Source organism: Budorcas taxicolor, chromosome 7 (genome assembly GCF_023091745.1).
Source record: "Budorcas taxicolor isolate Tak-1 chromosome 7, Takin1.1, whole genome shotgun sequence".
Taxonomy (NCBI): Eukaryota; Metazoa; Chordata; class Mammalia; order Artiodactyla; family Bovidae; genus Budorcas; species Budorcas taxicolor.
Genome location: NC_068916.1, coordinates 49482662 through 49501007, shown reverse-complemented (window position 1 = coordinate 49501007; position 18346 = coordinate 49482662). Strand labels below are relative to the sequence as shown.

Below are 18346 nucleotides of genomic sequence, written 5' to 3'. Positions count from 1 at the left end.
CAATTCCTATTAATGATTGGGAATTACATGTTTAAAAGTTATAATTTAAAACATAGTATGCACAGGTATTAGAAAGCTGTCTGTTATACCTGGTAAACAATTACCCACATGAAAATTATGTACCAACTCCTTTCACTTTTCAGTATGACACTGAAATGATAACAGAGAAATGGAATACAGCGCTGTGTTATATGATGAAGAATTGTACCAGCCAACCATGGATCTAATTGTCCAGTCTTATTCATTTGCATCCTATTTCTTTTTAGACTCAGGCTCATTTCTGCCAGCCTTCAGGCTGCAGGCTATGTTAATTTACAAACCAACCGCAAAGCTTGTCCTTCACTCAGGCAAATAAAAGGATACATGCAGCCTCATTCTCAGGATACTGCTTTGAATAATGTCTAGAGCTACAATAATCCCCCTTGTGGTCATATTGAGTATTTACCAGGCTCTTGGGGAAACAAACAAAAACCTCAGCGATATGTGTATCCCAGAATCATCCTCTCACACAGCCTTTAATCAAATAGTTAACACTATTTGATTCCAGAATTCTTCTGACTAACACTTAGTGGTTTTTAAGTGTATGCAAGAAGGAAAAAGAGCAAATTCTTAGGAGAATTAGTAGATAAAAGAGAGATGTGAAGAGGATGCAGTTAATACCAATTATCTCACTTGCCCTCCTCCGTGTCATATGCAAGGTAGGGATGTGAAATTTTCAATTTCTACTTTCCTTCCATGTTTAATATTATCATTCCTCCCTATGTTTCTATGTTCTTTTTTGAAAATTTTTATTGGAGCATAGTTGATTTACAACGTTGTGCTAGTTTCAGGTGTACAACCAAATGAATCAGCTATACTAATACATATGCTGCTGCTGCTAAGTCACTTCAGTCGTGTCCGACTCTGTGCGACCCCACAGACGGCAGCCCACCAGGCCCCCCCACTCCTGGGATTCTCCAGGCAAGAACACTGGAGTGGGCTGCCATTTCCTTCTCCAACGCATGAAAGTGAAAAGTGGAAGTGAAGTCCCTCAGTTGTATCCGACTCTAAGCGACCCCATGGACTGCAGCCTACCAGGCTCCTCCGTCCATGGGATTCTCCAGGCAAGAGTACTGGAGTGGGGTGCCATTGCCTTCTCCACAAATACATATATCCACTCTTTTTTAGATTCTTTTCTCATATTGGTCATTACAGTGTATCCAGCAACATTCCCTGTGCTATACAGTAGGTCCTTATTGGTTACCTATTTTATATATAATAGTGTGCATACCTCAACCACAAGCTCCCAATTTATCCCTCCCCTCAACGTTCTTCAGCATCAATGTATTGCTTTAGTATACAAATATCCTAAAAATAGGGGTCATTAGACGGTCGCTTTGATGACTGCAGAAAAATCTACTTTTGAGGGAATTAACGAAACAGAGAAATGAAAGCACTAGGTAGACAAGTAAGAATAAAAAATAATAAATAAGAGTGTGACGGTACTTCTTAAAAGGACCTGTGTAACCTATAAACAGTACAGTGTTGGAGCTTTATTTTCTTACTCCCACTTCCCCTCTCTCTTACAAGGTAAACTCTTCAGCTGTCTTCTTTCCCTCCCAAACTGCCTCAAAATTTCCTTCACAAGTCCTCACATTGGAATAGCGGAGCATCTTTCTCTCTTGAAATCGGACTTTGAGACTTAAGAAGTCACTGGCATCTGATTACACAACCGACGTCCGCTGTCCCATGCAACAAGGTTTCCGAGATGGGCCTGAGGACCTGTTATAGAATACAAGTTTGTGTGCCTGACACACAGTGAAGCCAAACCAACCAAAACAGGAGTTTGGAGCAGAAAAAGGTTTTATTGCAGGGTTAAGCAAGGAGAAAGGGTGGCTCATGCTCTAAGTAAATCCCTGAACTGAGAGCGTGTAGAGAGTAAGTTTTTATAGGAAAAATTTGGGTTGAGGGCTGCAAAGCATGTGACTTCCTTCTGGTAGGTTGGTAGTGAGGAATCTTGCCCTCAAGTTTAAGTTACCATTCTCTATCAAGGCAGGGCCTAATTCCCATAGAACTCATAAATACTACGTATATTCAGGTGATGTTAGTGGTAAAGACCAAGCTTGCCAAAGCAAGCAACAGGGGTTCAATCCCTGGGTCAGGAAGATCCCCCAGAGAAGGAAATGGTAGGTAACCCACTCCAGTATTCTTGCCTGGTAAAATTCCAGAGGAGCCTGGTGGGCTACAGTCTGTGGAGTCACCAAGACACAGCTGACCACACACTCCCTGAGGAGGAACCAAGACCGTGCCCCAGTGCTGTGCTATTCTTACTTGACTATGCCTCTTTTGTGTCCGTCCCCTAATAAGCAACTGCTGAAATCTGCCTTTTGGAATTCAGTCGAATTCCAAAGAAGCTAAAAGAAGTCTATAAACAAGCAAAAGGGGGAAAAGAAGGGCTTTCCTGCCCAGGTGGGCCCCACAGGGGCCCGCTTGGTTTCTGAGTCTCAGAGAGGCCCAGCAGTAGGATCTCGAGCTCAGATGTTTTTCTCTTGATGGTCTGCACGATAACTAGCCTAAGGTAACCCAATGCTTTGTATGAATGAAAGTCTTCTTCAGTAGTTCAAAACCCAAGGTCCCTATGCTAAAACACAGAAAAAATTCGCCTAACGTCTCCATATGCAGGTGTACTTCAAGTTACTGCAACAGCAACAGGCAGTCAAAAGACAAAGGACAAGGGTGAGCAACAAAGGTTTTAAATCCCAGGTTTACATTTAACAAAAACGGAGGACAAAATGGCGCCCTCCTCCAGAAGGAAAAGTCAACTCGAGCGGACCCTGCGGCCGCCAGGATCTCCCAGGGAAACGGGGGTGGGGAGGACGAAACTCACGTGAGCTGGAGCACCCTATGACAGCGGTAGTCAGGCTCCACCCCGTTTTTCACTACTCCCTGTGCACATGCGCTCCAGGCCCTCGGCGGGCAGCCAGTTGCGCAAGCGCAACAGACCCCTCCTCTCGCGTAACTGACGCAAGGAGACTGTAATCTGTTCGCAGTTTATCCCGTGTGACCTTGAGTCCTTCCTGCTTCTGAGGACCGGGGTTGTCCACAGTTCTGCCTTATACCGCTCTTAGACCTCCCGTCTCTCATGGAGCCCTGACCTTCTGCCGCAGGCGCAGAAGGACATATTGTTCCCAACTATCAGGCTTCGAAGCGTATTAGCCATAGGCCCTGCCTCCGGGCGCGGCATACCAGGTATTCTCTGATCAGGCAGCACGGGCGGCGCCCCAGACGATGAGCGGGCTTCCAGGCCTCAGCGGTCAACCCCCGCCCCCCACCCCACGTGGTAGGAGGTTTCCAGAATCGCTAGCACCTCTGCGCCGCGCTACCCTCGACCATCCGAGCGCCTCTTTGCTGTCTCGTACTTCCACCGTCTAGCAGCCATGATAAGCGCCAGCCGAGCCGCAGTATCCCGTCTCGTCGGCACCGCAGCCTCCCGGGGCCCCACAGCCGCCCGCCACCAGGTAAGGGACTGCCGGGCCCTCCCTGAGGGGCTCACGGTCTTGGGACTCAGTGCGGCAGGCCGCGCGCGGCCTTCGGGGTCAGAATCCTCCCGGAAAGAGGAGAGATGGAAAATACAGTATTCAGTGTTGCTGATTCAAGGACTAATTCAGGGTTTTGCCTTTCTCTCTTTGCTGAGTCATACTCCTTGGGAGCGTAGAGTTTTATTTCACTGTTACATTTCACCAAGTAGCTGGTAGTCGTTCTGATAGGCTTTTTGATACGGATTACGCAGTTTGGGCCTTGAGGTCGTAGTCTATAGGGAAGGAATAGCTATAATAGTTTTTATTTTCGCTTACGGGTAGAAGAAGTCTTCTAAAATCCGGAGTGTGCAAGGACCCCGTTACTATGATATGACGAAGGAAGAAAGAGCATCCGAGCAATAAATTAAAAGTCAAGCTCTGATTTTCTCGTTTGCGAACATGTAATAGTGGTTTTCCCAGAATCTTTATCTCCGTTATTTCAAAAAAAATAAGCAAATCAGGAAAAGGCCATGGAGTGATTGCTCATTATCGTGTAAGAGTAGAAACACATCTTTTGTAATTGTGTTTCTTTGCGCTTAGGTTGAGTAAAGGACAACTTGTAATAGCCTGAGGTGAGAATGTAACAGAGGTCTTTGATCCTGATCAGAAGCCACTCCTGACTTTTTTTTCCCCCCTACTCCACATTCCGCCCCCACCCCAAACTGACTTAAGAAGGTGGCTAATTCTATTCCCCTTAAAGCATTAGCTTGGCAACCTCAGGGGAAATGGCTCAGATTAAGTTAAATCTATATTTGCAGCACACACATGTGTGGATCTTAAGTGGACACTGCTGTGACAGTGAGATTGAGTAGTTATTTTGTAATGTATTTTTGCTTCTCCAGGGGATGTTTGGCAGTGTTTGAAAAAGACTTTGGTTGTTACAGTCTGGGTAACCATGCTACTACTAGGTTGTAGTTGTAAAGGTCCAAGTTGTTGCTGAACATCCTGCAGTGAACAGCCCAGCTCCCAACAAAAGTTTTGTTCAAAATCAATAATGCTGAAATTGAGAAACCTTTTGTTAATGTAATTCAGGACAGTTTTACATGTACTTGTTTGTTTGACTTATTTGGAAAATTTATACTTTATTGGACTTGATTGCTGTGTCAGTACCGTTATGCCTGTTATATATAAAATATTTTACAGTTTCGATGAACTTTATGCATGGTAGCCACTCAGAATGAAAATCTCAAACGTTCACATATTCTTCAGAAAAATAGTTAAAACAAGCCCAAGTTTTCATATGTAGCTGATGGCTGATGCAATTTTTTTTTTTTAAGGATGGCTGGAATGGCCTTAGTCATGAGGCTTTTAGAATTGTTTCAAGGCGGGACTATGCGTAAGTATAATTTCATTTTCTTTAATAGTATGATGATAAATATTAAGTCCCAGACTAATGGTCTCTAAATTTATCAGTCTGTTCAGGAAAAAAAAACACTGTTACATTTATTAATAGAGTGTTTATTTCACCGCACTAGCAAATAATTGTTTCCTAGCAAACCTTCTTCAAGGTTTACCTTCATATTGTAAAATATGTCTTTTTTACCACCATTTTGGAGACCACTGTTAACTGACCGTAGCATTGTTTTAAATGTCTTACAGATCAGAAGCAATCAAGGGAGCAGTTGTCGGTATTGATTTGGGTACTACCAACTCCTGTGTGGCAGTTATGGAAGGTAAACAAGCAAAGGTGAGCATAATTGGAGGCTCTGCACCATGTAGTGGTAGCTAGTAGACAATTCAGAATTCTGTGTCCTTTGGCTTAGATAAAGGACATTTTAAAGGTTGCGTTTAAATTCTTAAGACTCTCTTGAGGTGCATCTTTGTACTTAATTTATGCTGGTAATAATCAAATGGATTTAACTTCCCAGGATTTAAGTGTGTCCTAGTACAGAAATAATAAAATTTTACCTTTTTCTAAGTCAGTTAAACAAAAGTTAAAGGTGCAGAAACAGTCTAGAAGCAAGTGGAGCTCCAAATAATGCAAAGGCTGGGTCATAAGTAAATAATGTTCTTTATTTCCTGCTGTGGTAGAGGCTCTTCCTCCTGAATCCTACCTATTCTGTTCTTAAAATCTTTATTCCCACTTGGTTCTCCTCAATAGTATTTGAAGCACCTGGATCTTTTAATTCCTTTTTGGCGATTAAAAAATTTTTTTTCTTTATTGCGGTGGGTCTTCGTTGCTACATGCAGGCTTTCTAGTTGGCCGCCAGTGGGGGCTACTGTCTTGTTGCAATGGCTTCTCTTATTATGGACCAGGATCTCTAGGGTGCTCAGCCATCAGTAGTTGTGGCACACGGGCTTAGTTGCCCCACACCACGTGAAATCTGCCCAGACCAGGGATCCAGCTTGTATCCTCTGCATTGGCAGGTGGATTCTTAACCAGGGGACCACCAGGGGAATCTGCAAATTTTTTTTAATGCCTGAAATTTTTAGCCATCACCAAAACAAAAGTACATTTAATGGTATGACGACAGTAAGAAAGATCTGATTTATATATTCCTGTTTTTTTGGATGTTCTTGGTTGAAAATTGTTTCAATCTCAAATAGTAGTTGCTTACTATATCAATATTTACAGGGCAGAAGAATATCCTCACTATTGTTTAATGTTTGCTTTGTGTCTCAAATAATTGATACAAAGACACTGGTGGTGACTGGAGTCTTACTGTCTCTCCTACTTTGGGAGTTTTAGGTGCTAGAGAACGCTGAAGGTGCCAGAACCACCCCTTCAGTTGTAGCCTTTACGGCAGATGGTGAGCGACTTGTTGGCATGCCGGCCAAGCGACAGGCTGTCACCAACCCAAACAACACCTTCTATGCTACCAAGCGTCTTATTGGTCGGCGATATGATGACCCAGAAGTTCAGAAGGACATGTGAGTAATAGTAAGACTGTATTTATTTGCAAAGGCTGTATAGAACAGTCTTCCTAGCAGGATCCCTGGGGACAGGCCCTGCCCCTGCCCAGAAGGTGTCTTCTTCAAAATATTCAATTCTGCCTTCACAGATTAGGACTTTGCTACGTGTGACATGATATATGAAGATTTGGCTAGTCATATCTGGACCATGTAAATTGGTATTAAACACAAGACAGATAATGACATAGGCTCCATCTTGTGCTGATCAGATAGTTCGATATGTTTTCCAGGTTTATCCTTGCTGTCACATGTTATCAGTATTTTGTTTTTATGGCCAAATAATACTGCATTGCACACATCCACACATAATTTAATGTTTATTTGTTGATGACATTTCGGTTGTTCCCACTTTTTGGCTGTTAATGAGTAATGCTACCATAAACATTTGTAGGTTTGTGTGTGGAGGTACGTTTTCATTTCTCTTCGGTAGACATCTAGTAATGAAGTTTCCGGGTCGTATGGTATCCCTGTGTTATCCAAAGCAGCTGCATAAATTTTTGGTGAGAAGAATGTTCAGGTTTCATCAGGATGTTTTTACATGTTAATAATTACTTTCTAAAGGATTTCACTAAGCAAATTCCTGAAGTTCTCATTTGTTGGCATGGATCTTGTGGGGTGGAAGATGGGCTTTAATGGTGTATGGTAACTTCATGATAGATTGTGCTGGCATGTTTTCTTAAATATTTGTGTCTTTCAGTAAAAATGTTCCTTTTAAAATTGTCCGTGCCTCTAATGGCGATGCCTGGGTTGAAGCCCATGGAAAACTCTATTCCCCAAGTCAGATTGGAGCATTTGTGTTGATGAAGATGAAAGAGACTGCAGGTGAGAAAGCTTAGTTCATATCTGGGAAAATTCAGAAAACTGCATGATTACTCTGAGATCACTGGCTTCCGTATCTCATTGACCTTTGAATAAGTTTGCAGTGGCTTTTGCACAGAATACCTAGAAAAGGCAAAACTTCATTACTCTTTCTATACAAATTGAATTTCTCTTCCAAGTTTTCCTAATGGTGGTTTGCATGTTTCTTTTTCCCAGAAGGGAAACCAAAAGACTACATGTTAAGTTTTTGTGTCTGTTAGGTAAAACTTATAACTTCCTGTTAGAGAAACAGTGGCTCTTTTAAGTCTAGGTCATTGTAGTTGGTGAGCCTTCACTAATGTGTTAAAGGTGAGATCTTGTGTGTTTTAAATCGGAGTGTTTTTCAATAAGATCTCTACATGTTAGGTCATATGCTAAAAAACTAATGGGTACTGTTTGTGAAGAGGATGACATGGGTTGTCAGGCTACATTATTAATTATAGCTTATTTTATCTGATAGGATTCTCATGGTTGATTTTCACTGATTTCTTTTCCAGAAAATTACTTGGGGCATACAGCAAAAAATGCTGTGATCACAGTCCCAGCTTATTTCAATGACTCTCAGAGACAGGTGAGTTCACTTAGCATTTTTAGTCAAGAAATAAATGGTACTTGGGACACAAGGGTTAAAAATGCTTTTTTTCTTTTTCTATAGGCCACTAAGGATGCTGGCCAGATATCTGGACTAAATGTGCTTCGGGTAATTAATGAACCCACAGCCGCTGCTCTGGCTTACGGTCTCGACAAATCAGAAGACAAAATGTAAGTTTGTGTAATGAATTTCCACTTAGATGTGTGAGACTAAGTTCGTGGAATCTTGAAATCTATCCTCAATCGTCATCTTGATTCAGTGTTGCGCCTTAGACTAAAAATGTACTGCCTTGACCTTTTCCCCAGGTTTCTATGGTCTATGTTTTTCATTCATTTCAGGACTATTCCTTTGATTACTTTTTCTCTTTTCTTTCTGTTCTTTTTAAAAGTACTGGCTATGGTTATTTGGCAACCCACTCCAGTACTCTTGTCTGGAGAATCCCATGGAGGGAGGAGCCTGGTAGGCTACAGTCCATGGGGTTGCAAAGAGTCGTACACGACCGAGCGACTTCACTTTCACGGTTATTTTACTCCCTTGGTATGCCTGTTGGCAAGTATTCATCCAGAAGTTTAGCCTTTCATTTTAACTCTTATGTGTTTTACATGTTGCTATAAGGACCATATGTTAAGACATATGATGCTTAGACAGTCATCAACTTTCATAATTATACTTGGGTGGGGGTAAATAACCAGATTTATGTTAGTTTGGTGACTGAACTCTACCTGTGATTAATTTTGTTCTTGAAGGCCTTCTTTTTTCTTTCTAGCATTGCTGTATATGATTTAGGTGGTGGAACTTTTGATATTTCCATACTGGAAATTCAGAAAGGAGTATTTGAGGTGAAATCCACCAATGGAGACACTTTCTTAGGTGGTGAAGACTTTGACCAGGCCTTGCTGCGTCACATTGTGAAGGAGTTCAAGAGAGAGGTTAGTTACCAGTGTGGTTAATATGTAGACATTGAAATATTGAGAATTTCTTTGGACTGCGGTTTGCTTTATGATTTTTCCTCCCATTAATAGACTGTTGCATAGCCCACTGAAATTGCATTTCAGTTTCATGGGTGCTCTGAACTGTCCTGGTTATTATAACTTCAAATTGTGAACAGACAACAATGAACAGGGTACAGTACCTGGTGTATAATAGTACTGTGGCATTTTATGTAGGAAACCTGAATGTCTTTGGATTGGGGTATCCACGTTTTTGGAGAGAAGTGCTAGAACCAATCCTCACAGATACTGCTGGACAACTATGTAGGTTCCCTTCACTATCTGAAAATGTCTTCCTTTGAGACCTATGATAAGCTGAAATGTTGTGACGCAAAGAGGCAATTACCTTAGGGCACATTTTACTAACGGATGCCCAAAACAAAATGTTCATATGCTCCCAGATAGTTCAAAGCTATGGTGGCTTGATGCTCAGATAAGTGCAGTTGCTGGGCAAGGAGCTTGGGGTGCACACTGCCTCTATAATGGCTTGCTGCAAAGCAAATGGCCGAATATTAGTTGTCATTTTTGCCTTTTTTGTAAATGAAAATCCTTTTCAGATTTCATTTGGTTGGCAAAAACAGGTGTTAATATAGATCTTTTATAAAAGTGAGATGTGGTTTAAAGCAAGCTTTGGAAAAGTGGCAGAATAACTATTGGAAAAGGAATTTTGAGAATTCCTTTTTTGAACTAGAATCCTACAGCTGGAAAGAAGTGAGAACAGTTCATCCCTTTAACTCCAGACATAATATATCTTTTTCAGACTAGGTCTTTTTCCTGTAGGTTTTTAAAGGCAATAATTAATTTTTGCTTGTTTATAAAGGTATGGCTTTATTTTGTCTTGTCTACACCTTACCACTGCGATGTAAGTAGTATTCATTTTCTTATTTACACTAGTTATTTTATGTCTTTGTTAGACAGGGGTTGATTTGACCAAAGACAACATGGCGCTTCAGAGAGTTCGGGAAGCTGCTGAGAAGGCCAAGTGTGAACTCTCTTCATCTGTGCAGGTGAGACATGGACAAATTCCAGCAGCCTTGATGGATCTTTTCAGCTGGAGTTTACTTGAATAGCATATTTAATTGGCATAATATTGGTGAGATTTTTTTTTTTTTAAACCATTTTCTGGTTGGTGGTAGAAAAACTTCCATTAACAGAATCATTGTGTTTTTAATGAGTAAGCTGAAATTTGTTACGCGCCAAATCAGGTTATGTTACAGGAGCCAAATAATGGTTTAATTGAGAGCTGAATGAAATTGAATATACTTATTTGTGTTAAAGATAGTATTTTTAAAATCTAGACTGTACCATTATGCTAAGGCACTTCAGTCTTATACGACTTTTCGGACTTTTTGTGACCCTATGGGCCATAGCCTGCCAGGCTTCCATGTCCACAAGATTCTCCATGCAAGAATATTGGAGTGGGTCACCATTTCCTCCTCCAGGGGATCTTCCTGACCCAGGAATCAAACCCAAGTCTCTTATGTCTCCTACATTGGCAGGTGGATTCTTTACCACCTGTACCACCTGGGAAAATCTAGACTGAACAGTGTGCAAAATTAGAATTACTAACCTGGAAATACCAGGAGACTCTCAGAGCTACTTCTGTTTTTATTTCAGACACCTTTTTTATGTAAGTCTCTAATTGTCTTATTTGGATCACCAGTCTAGACAGTGAGTTAATGAAACGTGGCTGAAGGCTGGGGAATATGTACCTGTGCAAGTTTGCCTCAGTGGGCAAACACTTTACCATCTGAGCCACCAGGGAAAGGTTGACATTAATTAAACATTATATCAATAAATGTCAGAAGTAATGTAGAGGTTAACAGTTACTCTGTAGATAGACTGGTGGAGATTAAGTTTCTATTTCATTATTTGCTATATGACTTCGGATGAATTACTAATGTTTGTTTTCTTGTCAATAAAATGAGGATAATTAGCACTCCATTTCCCCTTAGAGTTGTGAGGATTTGTAAGTTAATAGGTATAACATGCTTAGGACAATGTGTAATAAGTAGCAAGTGGTACTGTAAAAGTATATGTTAATTATATTTTCAAAAAAAGGCAAACTTAGACTAATAATAGAGGATCTTGACAGATATTTGACATAATTAGAGCTCCTGCAAGGTGAGTTGATCAGGAAAACAAAGTGCCAGATAAGTATGAGGTGGTGGGGTAAGACCTTAGAAAGGGTCAATGTGGCTGAAGTACAGACTAGAGGGGCAGGAGGAGCATAGAAGATAAGTCTAGAGGATTTACAGATTGGAGGATTTGGTGTCTTTCCTCAGATAATGACTACAAATCACTGAAAAATTTTGAGATGGGGCAGTGACATGGTCAGGTTTGGGAAAAGCACCCTGAGGTGGAGTGGAAAATGCGGGGGAGCTGTGGCAGCCTGAGTGGGTGTGAAAAAATGTAGGGGGCTGTTAAAACTACACCAGGTGGTGAGAGAGGAAAGGACTTGGGCCAGGAAGTCCCAAAATACAATTTTTAAGAACTCCATTTCTCAGTTGCACTAGGTGAATGTCAGCTTTTCAGCCATGTGTGACTAGTGGCTGCTGGATTGAGAAGCACAGGTAGCATTTCCATTGCCACAGAAAGTTCTGTTGGATTGCATTAACTTAGATAATTTTTTTTCTGATTCGGTTTAACATTGTGCAAAGAGGAAATTGTTATTGGTGTTCTTAAAACTATATCCAGTATCACTGTTTTTACAGAAGGTTTGTTAATTCTTACTAAGCCTTTAACTGTCCAGGGTACTCTCCTGAAGAAAAGTGGTTAAGGATTTGCTCCCCTCAGTCTTTATTGCTTTTTGGCCTTGCTTTGATGTGAAGTTGGAGGTGCAGCATAAATTTAACTCTCTTCTGGGAGTTCACCCTGAGACACCTCTTTCTGCATGTTTAATAGTGAGTTTTGTTAGTTTAAATATTCTTAATCCATGCCTTATTAGGATTTTACATTTACTGATACTATATGTTACACGGTGTGACTGTAGCAGTGTTTGCTGCTCTCTGTGACTATCATAGCAGTAGTCAGTCCTTTAGGCATTTTTGTTGTAGCTTTTTTAACCATCTTAGACTTGTAAAGCCCTGGTTTGGTGGCAGATTATTTGGTTCAGAGCATACATGTGACTTTTTTCTTAAAGTACACTGAATTTTTTAAAAAAACTTGGTAAAAACAAAGTAGTGTGATTTCTTAATGCATGTTTTGATGGCAGGACAATTCTTCACCTTCTGAATGGGTTTTTTCCCCTGCTTCTCTATTCCATCCTTCATTATCATTAGTAGGTTTGTAGGGTTACTTCTGAGAAGATAAGAGGTTAAATCTTTAAGAGTCTGTCTTTGGTAGCTGTTCGTTTAAAGTGTGTCTGATCCTCCCTGTGATTTTTGAAATATTTTCTAGTGTGTAGTCTTTAATTGAAGTAATAGAGACTTCACAACTGGTCTTCCTGCTTCCCTTGCAGACGGACATCAATTTGCCATACCTTACAATGGATGCTTCTGGACCCAAGCATTTGAATATGAAGCTGACCCGGGCTCAGTTTGAAGGGATTGTTACTGATCTAATCAGAAGGACCATTGCCCCATGCCAAAAAGCCATGCAAGATGCAGAAGTCAGCAAGAGTGACATAGGAGAAGTGATTCTGGTTGGTGGCATGACTAGGATGCCCAAGGTAAGTACCCATGGAATTCTTGGCATGGAGAGCAGAGAGGGCCAACATATGATTTCTTAGGACACAGCATATGCACACCATATGGCTTATGTTGTATAGGGACATGTGTACGTGACCTTTCTACCACCTTGGCCTGAAAGGGGTATGAATTTGTGTACTTGCTAGAGTTCTAGTCTTAAAGAGTATTTTTAAAAAGGATTAGAAGTGGGGGAATGTCTTTGGAGTACTAGCAAGGAGGACCCTGAACTTCAGTTTTATAGAATTTTTCAGAATGAAACAGTATGAGGTCCAAGACACCTTAACATACAGGTTAACTACCTAGCTTCTATAGGCAGTTTTGGATATGTGTTTTGCAGTATAGTGTTTGCGTTTCTAATACCATCTTCAACAGAGATTTGTGCAATGGTGCATTGTATCAACCCATCATTCTGATAAGACAGGTGTGTGGAAAACTAATGACTGAGCACAGAACATGTTGAAGGTATAATTCTTTATAGCTTCAATAGAATGATCTTGGGCTTTGATTTTCATAATTTTTTCTTTTTAGTACTTATGCTTAAGTAAATAATGCAAACAATAAACTGGGGGTGAAAAAGAGAGGCTTTGAATCAGGCAGAAATCTTTATTAACAAGTTACCTCAGATGTTATATCCTTATTCTTAGATGTTATGTTCAAATAGAACTTTTTCCTAGCATTAGTAAAAAACATACCTCACATCAGCACCGGTATTGAATTACTGAATTACTACTGCTGCTTTTATGCTGAGTTTTAGTTGATACATATAAGAGGACTTGGACAATATCGATTTAAGTCCCCTTGCCTTCCGGCTTCTATTCCTAGTGTGTTGCTTGGGAAATCAGATGACAAAATTTAGGCAAATTGTTTCCAAATTTAAAAAGGCTGTAAGTGAGATATTCTGAGTAAAGTATGTGTTACCAGATAATATACTTAACTATTAAATAAGAACTCAACTGCAAAATGATGATTTGAGTAAACATTCTTAGATCTGAAGCAACCTATCCCGGATCTGGTGGGGTCTGTGGATACATGCGCTTCACTCATTCTCAGGCAACTGCCCTGAGTAGCAGTGACAAGGTTCTTTTTTCTTGGCACTCAGGTTCAGCAGACTGTGCAGGATCTCTTTGGCCGAGCCCCAAGTAAAGCTGTCAACCCTGACGAGGCTGTGGCCATAGGGGCTGCCATTCAGGGAGGTGTGCTGGCTGGTGATGTAACAGATGTGCTGCTGCTGGACGTCACTCCCCTGTCTCTGGGTATTGAGACCCTGGGAGGTGTCTTCACCAAGCTTATTAACAGGAACACCACTATTCCAACCAAGAAGAGCCAGGTACAAGCCAACCCCTCCTTACTTTCTCACAGATGCTGGATTCTGTGGGGGATGTGATTGGAGCCACTTCTGTGAGCTCTTTCTAGAACACTTTTTTTTTGTTTTGCAGTTCACACTAGTTGAATGTGGGTGGGTGGTAAGAATCTTGTTATTTATTCTCTTATATTCCTGGAGAAGTTCTCTTTACCTGTAAGGAGTGGTGGTGATTTTAGGGAAGTCATGAAGTGTCTTCCTTCACAGGACAATAATGTGCCAGAAGGAGCCTCATTATTTGAAAATTCCTACTTTATTCTCAGAGGCAGTAAATAAAATGTTTAGGGGAGTGTGCTTCTCTTCCCAGTAAATGATAGTTCTGAGATACCAAGCCAAGGGTTATTTGGACAGTGGGTCTTAGATTTAGAATTACTTTCTAACTTTCTGAGTTTTGATGTTTTTATGAAAGAACTATGACTGTTGCTATGCTTGCAGTGATACATTGCCACAACATCATTCTGAAGAGAAGTGATGATTTCCTGTGACTGTGAACATAAATGTCCTTTCTCTGACCCATTTCTCTGGATGAGCATGTTTCAACATCTCACTTTATAGCTCCTTCTCGCGAGGCCTTATGTGCTAGTGCTGCATCTTTGTACAATGCGTTTGCTTAGCTGAAACAATAGCTATTGTATGCCCTTCTGCTGTGCTAATCCTACTCCTGTTCTCTGTAAAGACATGGGCCTTTGTTCTGAACATAGTGTACATTAGGATTCTTCCAATGCTGAGATGTGAATTTCTTCCTTTGGTTAGCAGTTTGTAATCAGGCTGCCAACCCAGCAAGTTTCCTTCTTTTCCCTAGGTGTTTTCTACAGCTGCTGATGGACAGACTCAAGTGGAGATTAAAGTGTGTCAGGGTGAGAGAGAGATGGCTGGAGACAACAAACTTCTTGGACAGTTTACTTTGGTAGGTATTAGGAATCCTGAATTTCATGCTCATGATCATTCTTTTTATGATGAAGTTACACTATTCTGACTCCTATATCATCAACTGCTGACACAGTTTTTGTTATTTTTGCATAGTATTCAAGTGAATGCTGCAGCCAGATAACCAGAGCTTCAGTTTTTACTTGAAAGCCTTGCCTTGCTTCTTGTGCCTGGGAACTAAGTCAAGAAGTTTATAAGCTTCAGGGAAATGTTCATAAACAGTGATTAGAAGAAATTTCTCATTACTACTTTTAAAGACATTTGATACTGTTGCTGGTTTTCTGGCCACACTGCACAGCATGTGGGATCTTAGTTCCCTGACCAGGGATTTAGCCTGTGTCCCCTGCAGTGGAAGCAGAGTCTTAACCAGTGAACTGCTAGGGAAATCACTTGCTACTAGCTTCTAGTCAGCATTGCTTATTGTTTCTTACTGACATGAGCAACAGAGAACTTTGCTCTCACTGTGTATTCTTAGGTACATAAAGCCATTACAGTTACTTGCTGCAGCCAGCCTTCACTGGTATGAGTCTTGTTTATTTCAGGCAGCAATGAAAATACTACTCTAACCTACAAACTCCTGTTTTTGTACATTTAAAGTGTAAGTTTCACTTGTTTCTCCCAGAAAACAGGTAACTTATTCCCCAGATTATATAGGTTTTGGAGATAGAGCACTGGGCCTGTTGGTGAGAGGAGCTTACTCTGGTATTCATTTATTCTAGATTGGAATTCCCCCAGCCCCTCGTGGAGTCCCTCAGATTGAAGTTACATTTGACATTGATGCCAATGGGATTGTACATGTTTCTGCCAAAGATAAGGGTACAGGACGCGAGCAGCAGAGTAAGTTCTCTTATTTATTAGATTGTAAGAGTGAGGTAAGGGCTTCCCTAGTGGCTCAGTGGTAAAGAATCCGTCTGCAATGCAGGAGATGTGGGTTTGATCCCTGGGTCAGGAAGATCCCCTGGAGAAGGAAATGGCAACCCAGCCCAGTGTGCTTGCCTGGGAAATCCCATGGACAGAAGAGCCTGGTGGGCTACAGTCCATGGAATCACAAAAGTCAGACTCGACTTAGTGACTAAAATAACAAGAGTGAGGTAAGAGACTTTGAAGTTCCTCTCTGTTAGGAACTACACTCTAGACTTTTCGTGTGTATCTTCCCCCTCAGCCTCAGGGGAGGATGGTGAGTTCTTGCCCTCATTCTCTTTAGTTATCAGTGTCTCGTTATCAGGTATGGTGTTTATTTCCCAAAACAAACAAGCACTGAACCTCTGGATTGCTTAAGTTTTTGGTAGGTAGGGCAGTTAGTTGATCTTTGTATATTAGACCCTTGGTTTCCCTCTGCTTATTATAGGCCAGTAGGCTATTCCTCTTCTCCGTAATTCATATCAATATTAGCTACTCTGAACAGGAGGATTCTTTTTCTTAATACAGTAGAGAAAGAAGCATATGAAGCATATCATTTTCCTGGGAAATAATGCATTTCCTCCTTTTCATTATAGTTGTGATTCAGTCTTCTGGTGGATTAAGCAAAGATGATATTGAAAATATGGTTAAAAATGCAGAGAAGTATGCTGAGGAAGACCGGCGAAAGAAGGTGATTACTTCGCTCATAACTTATGTGAAGTGCCTTTCTTATTTATTCTCATATAAAAATTGTCATAGAATCCAGCTAAAATCTCTTAAAGACATGTCAGACCACAGTGATTTCTCCCTCTTAACTGTTTTTACTCTTTAACTGTGTGTAGCCATTAGCAGACTGATTGGTAAGTCTTCGTTCATACTGCATTTTAAAATTTCTCTTAGGAACGAGTTGAAGCAGTTAATATGGCTGAAGGAATCATCCATGACACAGAGACCAAGATGGAAGAATTCAAGGACCAACTGCCTGCTGATGAAGTAAGTCCTCTTTTAAAACGGCTCAATAAGTTTGGGGTGTACTGTCACTAATGTCAGTGACAGTCATTTTTCTCTGGATCTTGACAGCAATTTCTTTTTAAAAGTGTCTCTCTAAATATTCTGCTATATGTTCTGGGCTAAGAAAACCAGAAAAAGTGAGGGTCTGGCTTTGTTTTGGTTTTAAGTGCAACAAGCTAAAAGAAGAGATCTCTAAAATGAGGGAGCTCCTTGCTCGGAAAGACAGTGAAACGGGCGAAAACATAAGGCAGGCGGCATCTTCCCTTCAGCAAGCATCGTTGAAGCTTTTCGAAATGGCATACAAAAAGGTATTTTGCTCCTAACTCAGTGTAACTGCTCTTGATCACTTTCACTGATGACTGCTACACAGCCAGTTATGGAACTGAGAGTATTGGACTTGGAAGTAAACTTCCTGGTCGTCTTGAATACTTTGGGAGGGAGAGGTAGTGAACCCAAAGGGAAGAAATCACTAAAACTGGGAGAGTGGAACATGTAGGATATAGCTCCTTCAGTTTTAGTTCATCAGAGAACAAACTGTCACCCTTAACATTAAACGAGTGACTCAAATGCTTTCTTACAGATGGCATCAGAGCGAGAAGGTTCTGGAAGCTCTGGCACTGGGGAGCAAAAGGACAATCAAAAGGAGGAGAAACAGTAACAGCAGTAAAGTTTGGAGTTGAAAGGACAACATGCTTGGGAGTGAAGGGATTTCCTGAGCTGAAACGGGCAAACTTCAGTCTTCTACTGTGTTTTTGCAGTATTCTATATATAATTTCCTGAATATGTAAATTTAGTGACCATTAGCTAATGATCATTTCATGAGTGACAAGTCCAGCAGTACAAAATTCACAGTATTCTGTCCCTAGCCTGTCATTCTTTTTCATTTCAGGTGCATGTAAAGCTGGAAAGATGACTTATTGATCATTCTAAAGATGTAACATTGTTTTTGTGTTGAAGTAGCCATATTTTCAAGGGGTGAAATCTCACAGTGAAGACGGTTGGGTCTGGAATGAAACCATAAGGTGATGAGATCCTTCTAGTGATCTGAGTACTGCTGTACCAGCCTGTGTGTATGTGGAATTCATCAACTGAGGCCTTGCAAAGCAAGCCAGCTATGCCATGTTGGGAGGAAGGGCAGGGAAAGCTAGATCAACAGAAAACTGAGCTAATTATTTGTTAGATCCAGCTTTTAAAACAAGTCGCCCAAATTTTCTGAAGGCATACTTTCCTAGCTACCCTTTGGCCTTATGTCTGGCACCTGTGTCCTTGATGACTGTTCTTTTTGATCCATTCTGGACTTTTTTAAAAAAAATAAATAGGAAAACCATCTTGATCTTTTTGTCTGAGGACCTGAAATTTAGCTTCAGAAATATATGACATGAATTACATTTCCCAGTTCCCTGACCTGTATGGGATTTCCTAACACTAGCCAGTTTCAATTTCTAACAAACTGAAAACTTGAGAAGGCTGATATGATAATCATTATGAGCAAAGACGAGTCTGATTCAGGAGTTTCTCTCTAGCCCGTCTGAGGTTTGGAGTGTTGAATG

At 40.9% G+C, this 18346-nt stretch overlaps 1 protein-coding gene and 1 non-coding gene across 2 annotated transcripts; both read left to right on the top strand.

Moving 5' to 3' along the window:
* Positions 1–3303: 3303 nt before the first annotated feature.
* HSPA9 (heat shock protein family A (Hsp70) member 9) lies at positions 3304–18135 on the top strand. Its single transcript, XM_052644260.1, has 17 exons — positions 3304–3497; positions 4835–4893; positions 5157–5244; positions 6247–6428; positions 7168–7292; positions 7826–7899; positions 7984–8090; positions 8687–8849; positions 9824–9916; positions 12370–12579; positions 13698–13925; positions 14761–14865; positions 15605–15722; positions 16382–16476; positions 16686–16778; positions 16964–17104; positions 17377–18135. The coding sequence occupies exons 1-17, from the start codon at positions 3417–3419 to the stop codon at positions 17452–17454; spliced, it is 2040 nt and encodes a 679-aa protein (XP_052500220.1). The 5' UTR covers positions 3304–3416; the 3' UTR covers positions 17455–18135.
* Positions 12977–13047, top strand: LOC128051811 (small nucleolar RNA SNORD63). The gene has a single exon (XR_008199743.1). It is a non-coding gene; the product is annotated as a small nucleolar RNA SNORD63 (small nucleolar RNA).
* Positions 18136–18346: the final 211 nt, after the last annotated feature.